This window comes from Fragaria vesca, linkage group LG2 (genome assembly GCF_000184155.1).
Source record: "Fragaria vesca subsp. vesca linkage group LG2, FraVesHawaii_1.0, whole genome shotgun sequence".
NCBI lineage: Eukaryota > Viridiplantae > Streptophyta > Magnoliopsida > Rosales > Rosaceae > Fragaria > Fragaria vesca.
In genome coordinates, this window is record NC_020492.1 from 32,443,232 (window position 1) to 32,457,126 (window position 13,895).

Genomic DNA, 13,895 nt, shown 5'->3' on the forward strand with positions numbered 1-13,895 from the left:
TCTAGTCGTGTTATTTTTTTTACTAATAATAGATGTTATTGGTTTTTTGGTACTAATTTTAAGTCCTTTAACCTAATTAAAAATCTCAATAGAAACATAAAATAATAAAGGTGTGTATTAAGAGATTAGGGGTGTGTATTTAAAATTTCTCTAAGAAACCTGAGTCTCACTTTCGTTTTTATTTAATAATAGCTAATCCATTTGATGAATTAGGGTTTTGATTTTTATTTTCAAAAAATAATAATATGTATATACAGAATCATCTCGCAACAAAAATAAATACAAACTAAAATATGCATTTCACTCGAAGCGCCCACACACGCTCCGCCACACAAAAAAAAGTTAGACCATGGCTTCCGCTTGTTGCCGCCTTATCTCAACTACCACCTCAGCCACTGTAACCGCCATTTCCTCCTTCCCTCCAAAACCAGAACCCCCAATTTCAAATCACCACCGGCTCCCAAATCTCACTCGCAGAGACCTCGCTCTCCTCTCCTTCATCGCCCTAGTCCCCCCCCTCTCTCGACCCGACCCGGCTTTCGCATTCGGCATTTGTTAGTATTCGGACTCTCATCTCATTCTCGTTTTGCTCCATCTAATTTTTTCCAGTCGAAACCCTAATTTCTTGATAACCACGCAGCAGGACCAAAGGATTGGCTCCGAGAGCAAAAGAAGAAGGCCTCCAGGTTCCTCTTGGCCCCAATCGATGCTTCTAGAGAGAGCCTCCTCGCCGCTCATCGATTACTCAGTCTCTCTCTCTCTCTCTCTCTAGAAATGTAAATATACATAGATTGTGTATTTTATGGTCGTATGATTCTGAAATGGATTAATTTGGTGGTTGATTTTTGACAGTGGATGATACGAATCAGGAGATAGAGGAGGTTCAGAGACTGTTCAGATCTGCCGCCAGGGATTGCGTCGTGGAAGACCGGAGTTCTTTCGTTGCGTTTCAAGCCAATACCGGTGTTGAGGTACTTTCTAAGTTTCTAGTGCTTTAGTATCTTCTGCATATGGTAGTGTTTGGTTAGACATTGAAAATGTGCTATTTAACTGGTTGACTACATTTTCCGTTGTAAAATGATGAGAATTAGGGTTGTTAATTGGCCTAAAATGATCACAGGTTTGCACATTCCGTCTGCTTGTAAGAAATGCAGCATCATTGCTCGGTGATAAGGATCCTGTAAAATTGGAAGCGGAATCTATGCTCAACGATCTTATAAGGTAGCTGCTGTTCCATGTCACCCTATGCTAGTGTACATTTTAGGCATGACATGTTTTCACTCTATGGGGATTGTTAGAAAAACAATGTGTTCTAGTTCGAGTTAGGATTTTGAAGATGAACTTGATTGTCAGTATTTTGCTTTGCTTTCAAACAAGATGTTTGGATACAGCTTCTCATTGAATCTTAAGATAATAGAGGAGGGAGACATAAATGATTTGCTTAATCATGCATTTTATAGCATTATAGAACATTTCCGTTTCTCTTCCTTTTATCTCTCACATCTTAAAAGTGGTTTAGATTCTAAATGCATATGTGAATTTCTTGTCTGGTATCTTGTATTGCAGATCATTCAGTTCTCTTAATGTATTGGTAAATGAGAGTGATGCTCTACTTGCCTCGCAAAGGTATGTCTCTTATGTCCAAATAAACATGACCAAGAGAGAATTTTCTGAAAAACATGTTATAGGAAGTGTAAACAAACATATTATAAGCAATTGCTGCACATTTCTCCAAGTAGTATCAGTCATGCATTCCATATCTGAACCTTCTCGCTCACTCTGCTGCAGAAAGAAGGTAGCAGATTCACTCATGGATACCATATCATCCCTTGACAAATTTGAGCAGGGAATCAAGGATTGCCTTGAAGCTTGACCAATATCGTTTACTTTCTCCAGGATTAATTATCTAGTGGATATCTTGCTTGAAATTCTGCAGATGCATGTATATTCTGGATCCATGAATTCTCTTTGCGCTGCTATTCAGTGTCTTGATTCCTCTTTGCATTTCCTTTGACTTTACTTTTTCTGAATTGGCAACATGTTGGCCGGGTAACAAAATTATGTAAAATCCGTGCCAGTATCATATTTTATCCAGGTAGCTCTGCTCTTGCTTTTTGTAAGACTGGAATCCCAAATCTGTTTATATGATTATGGATTTTCTTTTGCATTTAGGAGTGTTTGTTTTGTTGCATTTAGAAGTGTTCTTTTGCATTTAGAAGTGTTTATATGATTATGGATATTCTTTTGCATATAGAAGTGTTTGTTTTACTGCATTTCATTAACCTACTATGCCAGTCTTTCAGTTAGATCTGATGATCAAAATCATTCTGACTTACTTGAAGCTCTTCGGATTGATGTTGCCTTGTTACATTTGGACAGATGGCTGGCTTGAAAATATTCAATATGCTCAGTTCTACTTACATTTCTTTTGAGGCTAATAACGGTTTATGGCCATTGCTGATAAATTTCATTGAAATAAATGAACTAAAGTTATTCTTGAATATATGTGCATGGCTTGCTTTTGCATTTATTTGACTGCTCAAATTCAGCTTCTCATTCAGATGGAATATATTGTCCTCGACAGTAGTACAAATTGATACTACCCCTATGCCGCTTTGATCTTGAGTTTACAGTTGTGGTATCAGATTATCAATGGGCTGTTGGTCCCTGTAGAGTGGTCTAATAAGTTCAATCAGATGGCTATACCAATTGATAGCAGTGTTCCATCATCTGGCTGTATATGTACTGACTAGACAGACTGTGCAGCTAGCTGGAAATATATAGTAAACATTTTCTGGCCATCTATGGAATAGTTTGCTTTGGTGAACCAGAAGCCTCAACCAGATACAAGCGACAACATGGTGTTCCATCATCTGGGTGTGTTTGTACTGATCTAGGCAAGCTGCGGAGTTTGTTGAACAGGTTTGAGGGATCATGCAGGAGCCCAAAATGAGCATCTGGATCACCAATTTGTGAAAGTTTAACATGAGAAAAACCAAGAGATGGCAGGAGATGATCGGGCCAATCACTGTAGAAATGAAAGATGGAGTTGGAAAGACTGGTTGATGGTTTGTTCATGAAATCTGCCAAGAGCACTGTTTGAGTAAGAGAGCACTTGTCTGCTATGATTTTCAAAACTTCCGTGGCCTCAGGGTGGGTTAAATAGTAGAGGATACCTTCTAGAACCCACACTGTGTTCTTCTCTGGCATAAATCCTGATACTTGAAGTTTTTCGAGCCAGTCATCGCTTCTGATGTCAGCCTCCACTCTGGTTATGGATTTCGCTGTCATCATTAGATGCTGGTGATCATTTCTGGAATCCATCGCTGCCTGCAGAAGAGTAGCTTTGATTTGCAAGACGTCAGGAAAATCTACTTCAAACACATTACTTTCCTTCAAGCAACTCAATCGGTAAGCCCTCGCATCCATTCCTACAGAGATTGCATTATCATTACACGCTGAATATTTATACTCAAACCAGCCTTTTACTTAATTTTAGTTTTGACTTAAAAATCCGTAAGTGATGAGCACATTTTATATAAAACACATCAGTAAGCATATTGTACGATCTGTAATGCTCCCCTGTTGGGGATTTCTATAGAAGCCACTTCAGTAAAATAAAAATAACAAAAAAATAATATGACACAAGCTATACTTGCTAAAGAAGAGTCGAGTCTAGCTTCCTTCTACCTGCTATGGATATATAATGACATATTGTATTTATTTGCAAATGTCCAAAAATGGTCCTGCCTTTTTCTAAAGCTATCACATGTATGTACATGACCAATAATTCCTAATATGTAATCTTTGTCTACTTTTGTACAATGCAGATGCAGATCCTCATATGGGGATTAATTATGATAAGAAGTGTTCACTGTCATAGAATCTTTTTCGCACTTTATGGGAAATATTGACATTAGCTTGTGGTAAAGCAATGCAAAGGAACAACTGATCCAGCAATGGGAATATGTAGTGTCTATTACTCAGATCGAATTACTATGATTTGAAATCTGGTACACACCCACATCATGCAAATTGCAAGCTCCTGAACAGTTAAATGTTCGTAGCATTGGATCAAGAAGTGCCTTTTAACTAAAGTATTTCAGAAAGAGAGAGTAGGTACCAACCTGCTCCGAGGAGAACTACTTGTGCTTCTCTGTTGTCGAAGGAATGGAGTGCTGCTTCAAGTTTGGAATCAAACCAGAGTGTTCGAACTGCAAGAATCACTCCAGAGATTTCTCGTGCCTTGTTGACGCAGTCTTTCTGTATCTTCTCATGGAGAGATTTTAGGTACGTCTCTCCTGCAAGTATGTCTGCCAGCGGATCATTGACCACATGCTTCCACAAGGCTCTTCCTGCTGCGGTTTGGCATGCAGATCGTTGAAGAGGATCCCATTCGCTTTCAATCGTTGCATGGACTTGTCGAACGCTTTCTGCAGCTAACAAGTCCGGAAATCTGTACTCCGGCCACGTAGGGAATTCAGGTGAGCCATTGTCTTGACTTGACATACTGTTTAGACTGCAAGGAAACGCCTTCAGTTTACAGGGAAACTTAGAAATGACTAGAAACGAATGAAGAAGATATGGCATACTATGTGTAGCAGCAAAGGGTTTGGAAGAATCAAATGTTGCAGGAGATATATAGGGATAAGAAAAGAGAGCCACACACAAATCCAAGGCTTGGGAAATTGGCTCTTTTTGGTTCGTTGGAAAAGGAAGGTAGCAATGCAGTCCACGACTACCACAAATTCATGTGCCTTTCGTTTTGCTCTCTAGCTGAATGGGACTTACTGTTGGTCCTTTTATGATTTTATTGATAAGTGGACGACTGGTGAGAGTAGTAGTAGTAGTAGAAGCTTGCTTAGCTCCACAAGAAAAGACATTATCTAATGCGAGTGGCTCTCCTGGCTAATAAAGGAAGTCCATTAGTCCTAGTAGTACCTTATGGTTTAGTAACAGAGTACTTGTTTGTTTATTTGGTTACGACAAAAGCATATGTATGCCTCATGGTGCTACAAGTCTCGCGCGTTGCATCAAGGCATGGACATGAGGCTGTTTTGGGTTCCAAGCAGGTGGGTAATTCATTGGCTCGTGCTTCCAGTCAGTGTTGACAAGGAACCGTCTTAATTCATCATATATCATCGGATTTTGGACTCAAAAAATTTTAGACTAACCAACCGAGATTATGGATGTGATAGTAAGAAAACCATATCATCAAATATTATAACCCTCAATTTTGATTTGGGTTGGTTTTCTTTGTCCTCTTGCAGTGCACGATAAAGCCCAAAGGGTCCACAACCAGCGGAGCACAGCACATAAACACGACCACTCGAAAGCCTATTAACATTAAATATAACGTGTGGCACAGATCCTGACCGTCAATTACCGCGCTGTAAAAATAAAACGCAGCTCAACGGCTTATCCTCAAGCGTATCTGAGCGGGCCCCACTCTCGTTCGTGTTATTAGGCCACGAAAACCGGTACATTCGCTTTTGCCCAACCAACCCCTGCAAGTGGTCAAATTCGGTTCTCTGATGCTCATCTGTTTAGTGTGACGTAAGAACCTAAGAAGAAGAAGAAGAAGAAGAAGAAGAAGAGGAGAAGAATCGGAGTTTACTGAGAGAGATGGCGTCGGAGGTGACGTGTTGCGGGACCAAGTTCTGGATTTATTTGCTGGTGATCATCGGCCTGGTCTGCTTCGCCGGAATGATGGCCGGGCTCACTCTCGGCCTCATGTCTTTGGGCCTCGTCGACCTCGAGGTGCTCATGAAGTCCGGCCGTCCTCAGGATCGGAAACACGCCGGTACTACTCTGCTACTGTTTTATCGCTTTAGAATTTCATTAATTGGCTTTGCGAGCTCTAAATAATTGTGACTTGGTTTAAATTTAGGTTAGTTTTAGTATTAGTAAAATCAGCGGGAGTTGCGGAGTGTGGTGTTGTTAGTTAGTTTAGTTAGTTAAATGTGGATGGATTATTGGATTAAGATTTGATTCAACGGAAGAAGAAGGAGGCGTGGTGTATGTTTTGATAGTAGTCTAATTTGAACTGTTTTGCTTCTGACAGCTAAAATCTATCCGGTGGTGAAAAATCAGCATCTGCTACTATGTACACTTTTAATTGGCAACGCATTAGCGATGGAGGTGACTTGTCTAATTTTCCGGGTTTATTTAGGTTGTTATAGTGGTACTTTTTATGTGTTTACTGATGTTCTCTTTGATATTAGGCTCTTCCGGTCTTCTTGGACAGTCTTGTGCAGCCTTGGGCAGCAGTTGTTATATCTGTCACTCTCATTCTCTTGTTTGGAGAGGTATGTTGTTTCGACAGCATTACACAAATTGTTTGTTTAACATAGTTTTGATCTTCACTGTTATTTCTTCTTATGTGTTACTCCAGATAATGCCGCAAGCTGTGTGTACTCGCTATGGATTGACTGTTGGGGCAACCATGGCACCATTTGTTCGCGTTCTTCTAATGCTTTTCCTCCCTATTTCTTACCCAATTAGTAAGGTGATGCAGCGTTAATGTGTGATTATCATAAGCAGAGATGTTTGGCTATATGTTATTTACTTTCTTCTTAATATACTCTCTGTCAGCAGGTTCTGGATTACATGTTAGGTAAGGGACATAGTGCTCTCCTAAGAAGAGCTGAGCTAAAGACTTTTGTGGATTTTCATGGAAATGAGGTATATAAACTGACTAAACTCAGGCTGTAACAATTATGGTGTTCCTTGTCTGCAATTCAATATGCTTTGTGCTAGAAACTTTCTAGTGGCATATCTTAGGGACGCTAACATCTGTTTTTGGCGTTAAAGTTCAATTATGATCCCTTTATTCCTGTTCTCTGATTTTACATAGCATATGGTGTGTTATTTAGGCTGGGAAAGGTGGGGATCTCACACATGATGAGACTACCATCATTGCTGGGGCACTTCAATTGACTGAAAAGACTGCTAAAGATGCCATGACTCCCATATCAAATGCATTTTCCCTTGATCTGGATGCACCTCTTACTTTGTGAGTTTGTGGACTTTGGTTTATTTCCCCCACATCATATATTATGCAGTTTCCGTCCTTTTAACACCCCCTCTCTCTATATGCAGGGAAACACTGAATGCGTTAATGGCAATGGGTCATAGTAGAGTTCCAGTTTATGCTGAGAATCCCAGAAATATAATTGGACTTGTTCTGGTAATTCCATTTATTCTGTTAACAAACTATGGCCTATGGACTACTGAGTTTGGACATCACTCATTCTCCCCTTAAAGAAGTAACAAGAAAAGAAACAGAAAACCAACCACTGTAACAGGTGAAAGTAATATTGTGCAGGTTAAAAATCTCTTGATGATTGATACAGAAGAAGCAGTTACTTTGAGAAAAATGATGATAAGAAAAATTCCTCGGTATGATAGTACCTCAGTATTTTTAGTCTTTTATTATCTGAAACAAGACAAGTGCCTGTGATTTTTGGTCCTGACTTGCCGTCTCATTTCTTTCACAGGGTTTCAGAAGACATGCCGCTATATGATATTCTCAATGAGTTTCAGAAGGGTCACAGTCACATTGCTGTTGTATATAAGGATGTCAAGGAAACACTAAAGAATGGCAAAGAGAGTGAAACACTAGAGGCATCACTGAGGAAAGGTGTGAATGTGCATACTCATAGCAGCAATAATAAAGTTTATGTTTTTTTACCCGCGGTTTAATTTCAGTTTTCCACAGTTTCCTTAATTTTGCACACATGTTTTCTTAATTTGCATTTTTGGTAAATAGATGAAAAAACGGGTGGCTCAACAGTTGAGACTAAGAGTTTGGAGCCAAAATTAGATTCAGACAATGCTCAGATAGATTTAGACCATGGTGATGGGGGTCAAAAAACTAAGAAGATCCCACCAGCTACTCCTGCTTTTAAGAAGCGGCACAGAGGGTGTTCATTTTGCATTCTGGACATTGAGAATGGTCCCATTCCAGTATTCCCACCAAGTCAAGTTGTTGTTGGAGTAATTACCATGGAGGATGTCATTGAAGAACTTCTTCAGGTAATGCTTGGTTCGTTGTTGGATTAAACTGTCACTGGAATAAGTCACTAAAGCTGCTTCGGAAGAGTCGGCTGAAGTTGCGAATATTATTTGCATACGATCTTTGTATTTATATTTGTTGCCTATATTGATCCAAGTTTCTAACTTTTGCCAGGAAGAGATACTGGATGAAACAGATGAGTATGTTAACATCCATAACAGGTAAAATTTAAGTAACTTTCACCTGCACATGTGCCTGTGACTTTGAAAAGTGAACTCTACGAAAGTTTGTAATTTGGACCGAAGAAGTAAGAACAGTTTGTTGAACTTGCAGGATTAAGGTCAATATGCATGCATCTCAGGAAAATGCTTCGTCCTTGATTTCACCCCAGCCTTCCCCAGAAGGGTCATCTGTCACTGACACCTCAGCACCGATATCATCAGCGCCAACGGATTCAGGTTCCAGTCAATATCAAGACTCTGATAAGACTGCTGCAAACACCAGTGTGTCTCAAGCTTCCGAAGCTGACATGTCAAGGGATCGATAGGATTGGTAATTCTTTTGTTCTTCGTATGAGTCAAACTTAGATGCACAAAAAGCAGATGATTCTAGTGTAAAGCTCACTTAATATTATCGAACTCTAAAGTTCCTACAATGATAGTTCTTCTAAAAGTATATAGAACCAGATACCACTGCGTCTGATGTAGTTTGCTGCCAAGACACCTCTCTCTTATGAATGTAAAGTCTCACGAAAAGGAAATTAATGAAAGGAGTTGGATGTCTTTTTTTTATATATTTTTGGTCGAAAGTTGGATGTCTTTTTGATTTTATGTGTTTTGGATGTCGGACTAGTCTGGCGAAACAGGTGAAATGTTAGTTTCCTCGAAGCAAATCAAACATGAGGGAAGACGACGTCGTTCAGTTTCTATTGCTCTAACGACAAGTCGTGTTGATCTCCGACTTTTTATTGGGTGGACACCTCCAGCTCTCTTAGGCCCACTAACATACCCACCGCCTAGCCGCGCACAATATCCGCCTAGCCCGCGAAAAGCCCAAACCGCACTCATTTTTCGTTTTTAAACCCCACAGCCCGCTTTGGCCCACTAAGCATCGACCGCCTAGCCATGCACCGCATCCTAGGGCCCGCAAAAAGCCCATTCCGCACTAATTTATTTATATTTTTTATTTTGCTGAAATAAGAAAAACAAAAAAGAAATTCATATTAATTTGCTGGTGCTAGAAAAGAAAACGATGACCGAAACGAAGAACTATAGCAGCTGTTCTTTTTCCGTTGATCGCGGTCGCAGCCTATCTGCATCTCAGGTTCACACTCATGCTGTCTCCCTTGCTCAGCTGTTTGAACCAGAGCAATGTCTAGACAAATATACTGCGATTTTTATAAATTTTCAAAAGCTCATTACTATACAGTCTATACTTGATTAAAAGCCATGCTCATTTCCCGAGTTAATTCACCTTTTTTATTTTTATTTTTTAGTTTTTGATGACAAACAAGTTTCTCCTACTTCACATATGAAGCTACTTGGATTCTTTCAAAGCTAACTTTGGTCTGATCCAGTTTTCAGATAGTGACTTCTTTCCATGCTTGGATCTTTCCCATCTCGTAGCCTTAGATTCGTTAAACTTTCTTCTTTACTCAATCTTTGTTTGAGATTCAGATTTGCTTGTCTGGCTTAGTTTAGTTTAGTTCAGTTCAGTTTGCTTTGTTCAAGAACATTTATTAGAGAGAGAGAGAAATGGCGGTAGCTGCAGCTCGGTCTGGGCGCCAAGCAAAACGACCGTACTGGGGATTCTGTATAAAAATGGCAGCAGTGGCCATTTTGGGTCTCTGCTTTATATTTATATGGACTGTGTTTTCATCTTCGAACTCAGTGACGACTCGGATAGAGAGCTTTGACAACATAGAGCAGCCTCCTGGATCAAGGAGCCAAAGGGTGAGCAGCTCTGGGGATAAGAAGGTAAATGGGTCTCAAGCTTTAGGTGGTCATAAATCTGAGGAGAAGAAGCAGAAGAAAGAAGTAGCGGATACGAAAAAGGAGGGAGTTAAGAAGAAGGTTCCAGAGAAAAGTAAGGATTCAGAGAAGGAGAAGGAGAAGAAGGAAGATGAGGATGAAGAAGCAGAAGTGGTGGATGGGAGTTTGAAGGAGGAAGGTTTGGATGGTGAAGGTGAAGGAAATGTTAATGAAGAAGGAGAGGTTGATTTGATTGAGGGGGTGGATGTGGAATCTGAGGAGAAGTTGGAAGATGATGGCGGAGAATCAGAGAAGAAAGGAAAGAAGAGAGATAAGGTTAAGGGTCCAGTGTTTGATCCGAAAGCAAATTATCACTGGAAATCTTGTAGTGTTAGGAGCAAGCATAATTACATTCCTTGTATTGATATTGAAGTTGGCTCCGGAAGGGTGCAGCAATATAGGCACACAGAGAGGAGTTGTCCGCGAGCGCCACCAATGTGTCTTGTGCCTCTTCCCCCTGATGGGTATGACCCTCCGGTGCATTGGCCTGAGAGTAAGGAGAAGGTAGTTATGCTTGGGGTTGTAATGTGATTTCTTGTTTTTAGTTGTAGTACATTAAGAAGTGGCAATGTTTTCTGATGTTCCTTTTTTGTGACTTCTCATGCTTTGTAGATATTGTATAAGAATGTGGAGCATCCAAAGCTTGCTGCATTTATTAAGGAACATACTTGGGTGATGGAGTCTGGAGAGTATCTTACTTTTCCTCAAAACCAGTCTGAGATTAAGGGCGGGGTTCTTCACTATCTGGAGTCCATTGAAGAGGTGAATTGCCTCACTGTGTCAATTAGAACTTGAATTTTTCAGAATTTTACGATACCTCTTCTAATGCATTATGATTAAATTGGACACAATTGTATAAATTGAAGATTTCCCTTTCTAGCACTTGTTAATCTATATATGAAACTAATGGGGGAAGTTGTCTAATTTCTATATCTACCATTTAATTGCATTCTACTTTTGTGAGAGGGGGGAAGATGTGAAATCTAAGAGTGTAAACATGACTTATGGATATTTACAGTTGGCAATTGCAGTAGTGTGCTAGCTGAAATCCGAAAGAGTAAACAGCACTGTATACATATATATGCTAATTATCACTAAAAGCAACTGTATTGCTCAGATTCCTACCATCTATAGATTATGATTATTATTTTTTTCTCTCATTTGAAGATGGTACCAGATCTCGAATGGGGAAAGAATATCCGTGTAGTGCTGGATATCGGATGTACTGATTCTGCTTTTGGGGCTTCTCTCCTTGATAAGGATGTATTAACATTATCATTGGGGTTGAAAGATGACCTAGTTGACTTGGCCCAAGTTTCACTCGAGCGTGGTTTTCCTACTGTAGTTAGCCCGTTCGGAAATAGAAGGCTTGCTTTCCCTAGTGGTGTTTTTGATGTTATTCACTGTGGCGGATGCACTGTGCCTTGGCATTCAAATGGTTTGATTTTGCCTTCCTGGCTTCCATTTACCTTTTTATTGAATTTTCATATCCTACTTTTAAGTCACATTTTCATGATATTCTTTCATTTGCAGGTGGTAAGCATCTTCTAGAGATGAATAGGATTTTGAGGCCTGGGGGATACTTTATCTTGTCAACTAAACATGACAGCTTTGAAGCTGAAGAAGGTTTATCCCATGTTTTAAAATAAGTGAACGTAGTATATTCCGTTACAACATGCTGGCCAATATTTAGGCTCTTTGATTGTTGAATAATTGTGTAACTTCTCTTGTTCTTTTCTTTCAGCCATGAATACGTTGATGGTATCTATCTGTTGGAATATTTTAGCTCATAAAACTGATGAAATCAGTGACGTGGGTGTAAAAATATATAAGAAGCCCGACTCAAATGACTTATATACGATGAGGAGGAAGAAACATTGGATACCTTTATGCAAGGAAAATGATAATCCAGATGCAGCCTGGTAAAACATCGAAACTTACTTTACAATATTCATCTTCCTGATCTTTAGCGTAGTGTATCTACTTGTATTCCATTTCTGATCTGTTATTTTGATTTAGTGCTAGAAATACTACCTTTCATTTATGTTATTTGGAAAGTAATTAGTGCACCCTATAATGGAAACTGAAGGAACACCTAGCCTTATATCACTAATGTTCAACTGTCAGATTTGGGCAGTTTCAACTGCTATTTTATGGATGGTTCTGAATCCTTCTCATCTATTTCTGCTTTCGCTTTGATAACATAGGTACATAGTGCCCAATGCTCCCCCAGTACAACCTCACCAAAAAGATTTCTGATTTATCTCTGACTATCTACTAGTGGCAAATGCTGATAATGAATGAAATGCAAGTCATAAGCATTATGATCCCACATTTGAGCCACTAATGACAGAATGAGCAAATAAATGTGTGGGATGATGTCTCTACATTACAATTCATTGCTCTATTTACAAAGTGTTCATATTCCAGCCTTTCCATATGATGATTCAACTTTGTCCTTAAACAGGTATGTCCCCGTGAAGACTTGCTTGCACACCATTCCATCTGGTATTGAAGAGCGTGGATCAGAGTGGCCGGAGGAATGGCCGAACAGGCTCGAAAAGTACCCGGACTGGTTGAAGGATAAAGATAGGTTGATTGCAGACACCAAGCACTGGAAAGATATTGTTGACAAATCCTATCTTATTGGACTTGGTATTGACTGGTCAAGAATTCGAAATGTAATGGACATGAAAGCCATCTATGGAGGGTAGGTAAAGAAATAACAAAGTATGTCTTTCCCCATATTCATCAAAGTATGTCTTTCCAATACTAAGGGTTTGAATAGTTGACAACTGCTTTTGTTAAATACCATGGTCTCCCCCAAATTTTCTTCCTGAACCTTGTATTTATTTAATTTCTTAACTTTTTGTCTTCATAATTACATTGTAGTTTATTTGATTTGTAATTTTCTTCTTGCAGATTTGCTGCAGCCCTCTTGCAACAAAAGGTTTGGGTGATGAATGTGGTCCCTATCCATGCACCTGATACGCTTCCTTTCATTTTCGAGCGTGGACTTGTAGGAACCTACCATGACTGGTGTGAGTCTTTCGGTACTTATCCAAGATCATATGATCTTTTGCATGCTGATCATCTGTTTTCACGGCTCAAGAACAGGTGCTTCTTACTACTTAAAACATGCCATTATTAGCTTCTAATTTGGAAAACTAGTCCAGCTATCCTATCCATTACATGTTCCTGACTACTAGCTGCTTTTGTAGGTGTAAGCAGCCTGCATCAATTGTTGTTGAAATGGATCGTATTTTACGGCCAGGAGGTTGGGCCATCATACGTGACAAAGTTGAGATTCTGGATCCGTTGGAGGGAATACTGAAGAGTTTGCGTTGGGACATAAGGATGACTTATGCTCAGCAAAAAGAAGGTATCCTCTGTGCTCAGAAAACCACTTGGCGCCCTTGAGATCGTAATGCACTACCACATCCCTGGATGCAGAGGCCAAGTTTCAGATATCGGGACAGCCATATGGGCTGCACTTACATAATGTGACTTGCTATATTTTGAAGCCTGGAACCGATACCACGCTTTCTGCTGATGCTTCATTTTTTCGATCGAAATACATGAGATCCAATATTCATTTTCTTAACAAACACTTGATGTAAAGGTTGAGGCTGATGAGGGTGTGAATGAGTGTTCATTACCAGTATAGGCATTATATACATTTTTGTACCCATTTTAAGCTTCAGTGATGGTTCCACCCCATTTTTTGTATAGGTTGTTCTTGTTCTAATCTGATGAATGATTTTATTTCTTTTTGGTCTTCAAAGATATGTATATTGGGCTTCCATTGATCATTAAATAAGCAGATCCAACATTATTGGGCCTCAAAC

The 13,895-nt window shown here is 39.6% G+C and overlaps 4 protein-coding genes across 4 annotated transcripts; 3 read left to right on the plus strand and 1 right to left on the minus strand.

The window, feature by feature from the left end:
• Positions 1 to 349: 349 nt before the first annotated feature.
• Positions 350 to 1,986, plus strand: LOC101306500. The gene is made up of 6 exons (XM_004293159.1): positions 350 to 554; positions 641 to 748; positions 853 to 971; positions 1,121 to 1,221; positions 1,567 to 1,626; positions 1,789 to 1,986. Exons 1-6 carry the CDS (start codon positions 350 to 352, stop codon positions 1,871 to 1,873), a joined length of 678 nt encoding a protein of 225 aa, XP_004293207.1. The 3' UTR covers positions 1,874 to 1,986.
• Positions 1,987 to 2,802: 816 nt separating this feature from the next.
• On the minus strand, positions 2,803 to 4,509 carry LOC101306793 (putative S-adenosyl-L-methionine-dependent methyltransferase MMAR_1068-like). The gene is made up of 2 exons (XM_004293160.1): positions 4,128 to 4,509; positions 2,803 to 3,431 (listed from the first exon to the last, which is right to left on the minus strand). Exons 1-2 carry the CDS (start codon positions 4,507 to 4,509, stop codon positions 2,803 to 2,805), a joined length of 1,011 nt encoding a protein of 336 aa, XP_004293208.1.
• A 986-nt stretch (positions 4,510 to 5,495) lies between these two features.
• On the plus strand, positions 5,496 to 8,689 carry LOC101299639 (DUF21 domain-containing protein At1g47330-like). Its single transcript, XM_004291829.1, has 12 exons — positions 5,496 to 5,803; positions 6,065 to 6,141; positions 6,225 to 6,308; positions 6,395 to 6,508; positions 6,598 to 6,684; positions 6,876 to 7,015; positions 7,102 to 7,189; positions 7,328 to 7,401; positions 7,500 to 7,642; positions 7,772 to 8,037; positions 8,192 to 8,238; positions 8,351 to 8,689. Exons 1-12 carry the CDS (start codon positions 5,626 to 5,628, stop codon positions 8,562 to 8,564), a joined length of 1,512 nt encoding a protein of 503 aa, XP_004291877.1. The 5' UTR covers positions 5,496 to 5,625; the 3' UTR covers positions 8,565 to 8,689.
• Positions 8,690 to 9,267: 578 nt separating this feature from the next.
• LOC101299928 (probable methyltransferase PMT28-like) lies at positions 9,268 to 13,861 on the plus strand. The gene is made up of 8 exons (XM_004291830.1): positions 9,268 to 10,551; positions 10,660 to 10,809; positions 11,215 to 11,485; positions 11,581 to 11,673; positions 11,792 to 11,969; positions 12,515 to 12,757; positions 12,970 to 13,164; positions 13,269 to 13,861. The coding sequence occupies exons 1-8, from the start codon at positions 9,772 to 9,774 to the stop codon at positions 13,465 to 13,467; spliced, it is 2,109 nt and encodes a 702-aa protein (XP_004291878.1). The 5' UTR covers positions 9,268 to 9,771; the 3' UTR covers positions 13,468 to 13,861.
• Positions 13,862 to 13,895: the final 34 nt, after the last annotated feature.

Excerpts from the sequence above, each read along its gene's own strand:
- LOC101299639 (XM_004291829.1), top strand. The coding sequence starts at position 5,626 with ATGGCGTCGGAGGTGACGTGTTGCGGGACCAAGTTCTGGATTTATTTG. Across the intron at positions 6,309-6,394 it reads TCATTCTCTTGTTTGGAGAG|ATAATGCCGCAAGCTGTGTG; the intron begins GTATGTTGTTTC and ends GTGTTACTCCAG. Across the intron at positions 6,509-6,597 it reads TTTCTTACCCAATTAGTAAG|GTTCTGGATTACATGTTAGG; the intron begins GTGATGCAGCGT and ends CTCTGTCAGCAG.
- LOC101299928 (XM_004291830.1), top strand. The coding sequence starts at position 9,772 with ATGGCGGTAGCTGCAGCTCGGTCTGGGCGCCAAGCAAAACGACCGTAC. Across the intron at positions 11,970-12,514 it reads GATAATCCAGATGCAGCCTG|GTATGTCCCCGTGAAGACTT; the intron begins GTAAAACATCGA and ends GTCCTTAAACAG. Across the intron at positions 13,165-13,268 it reads TTTTCACGGCTCAAGAACAG|GTGTAAGCAGCCTGCATCAA; the intron begins GTGCTTCTTACT and ends CTGCTTTTGTAG.
- LOC101306793 (XM_004293160.1), bottom strand. The coding sequence starts at position 4,509 with ATGTCAAGTCAAGACAATGGCTCACCTGAATTCCCTACGTGGCCGGAG. Across the intron at positions 3,432-4,127 it reads AGTAGTTCTCCTCGGAGCAG|GAATGGATGCGAGGGCTTAC; the intron begins GTTGGTACCTAC and ends CAATCTCTGTAG.
- LOC101306500 (XM_004293159.1), top strand. The coding sequence starts at position 350 with ATGGCTTCCGCTTGTTGCCGCCTTATCTCAACTACCACCTCAGCCACT. Across the intron at positions 555-640 it reads GGCTTTCGCATTCGGCATTT|CAGGACCAAAGGATTGGCTC; the intron begins GTTAGTATTCGG and ends ATAACCACGCAG. Across the intron at positions 1,222-1,566 it reads ATGCTCAACGATCTTATAAG|ATCATTCAGTTCTCTTAATG; the intron begins GTAGCTGCTGTT and ends CTTGTATTGCAG.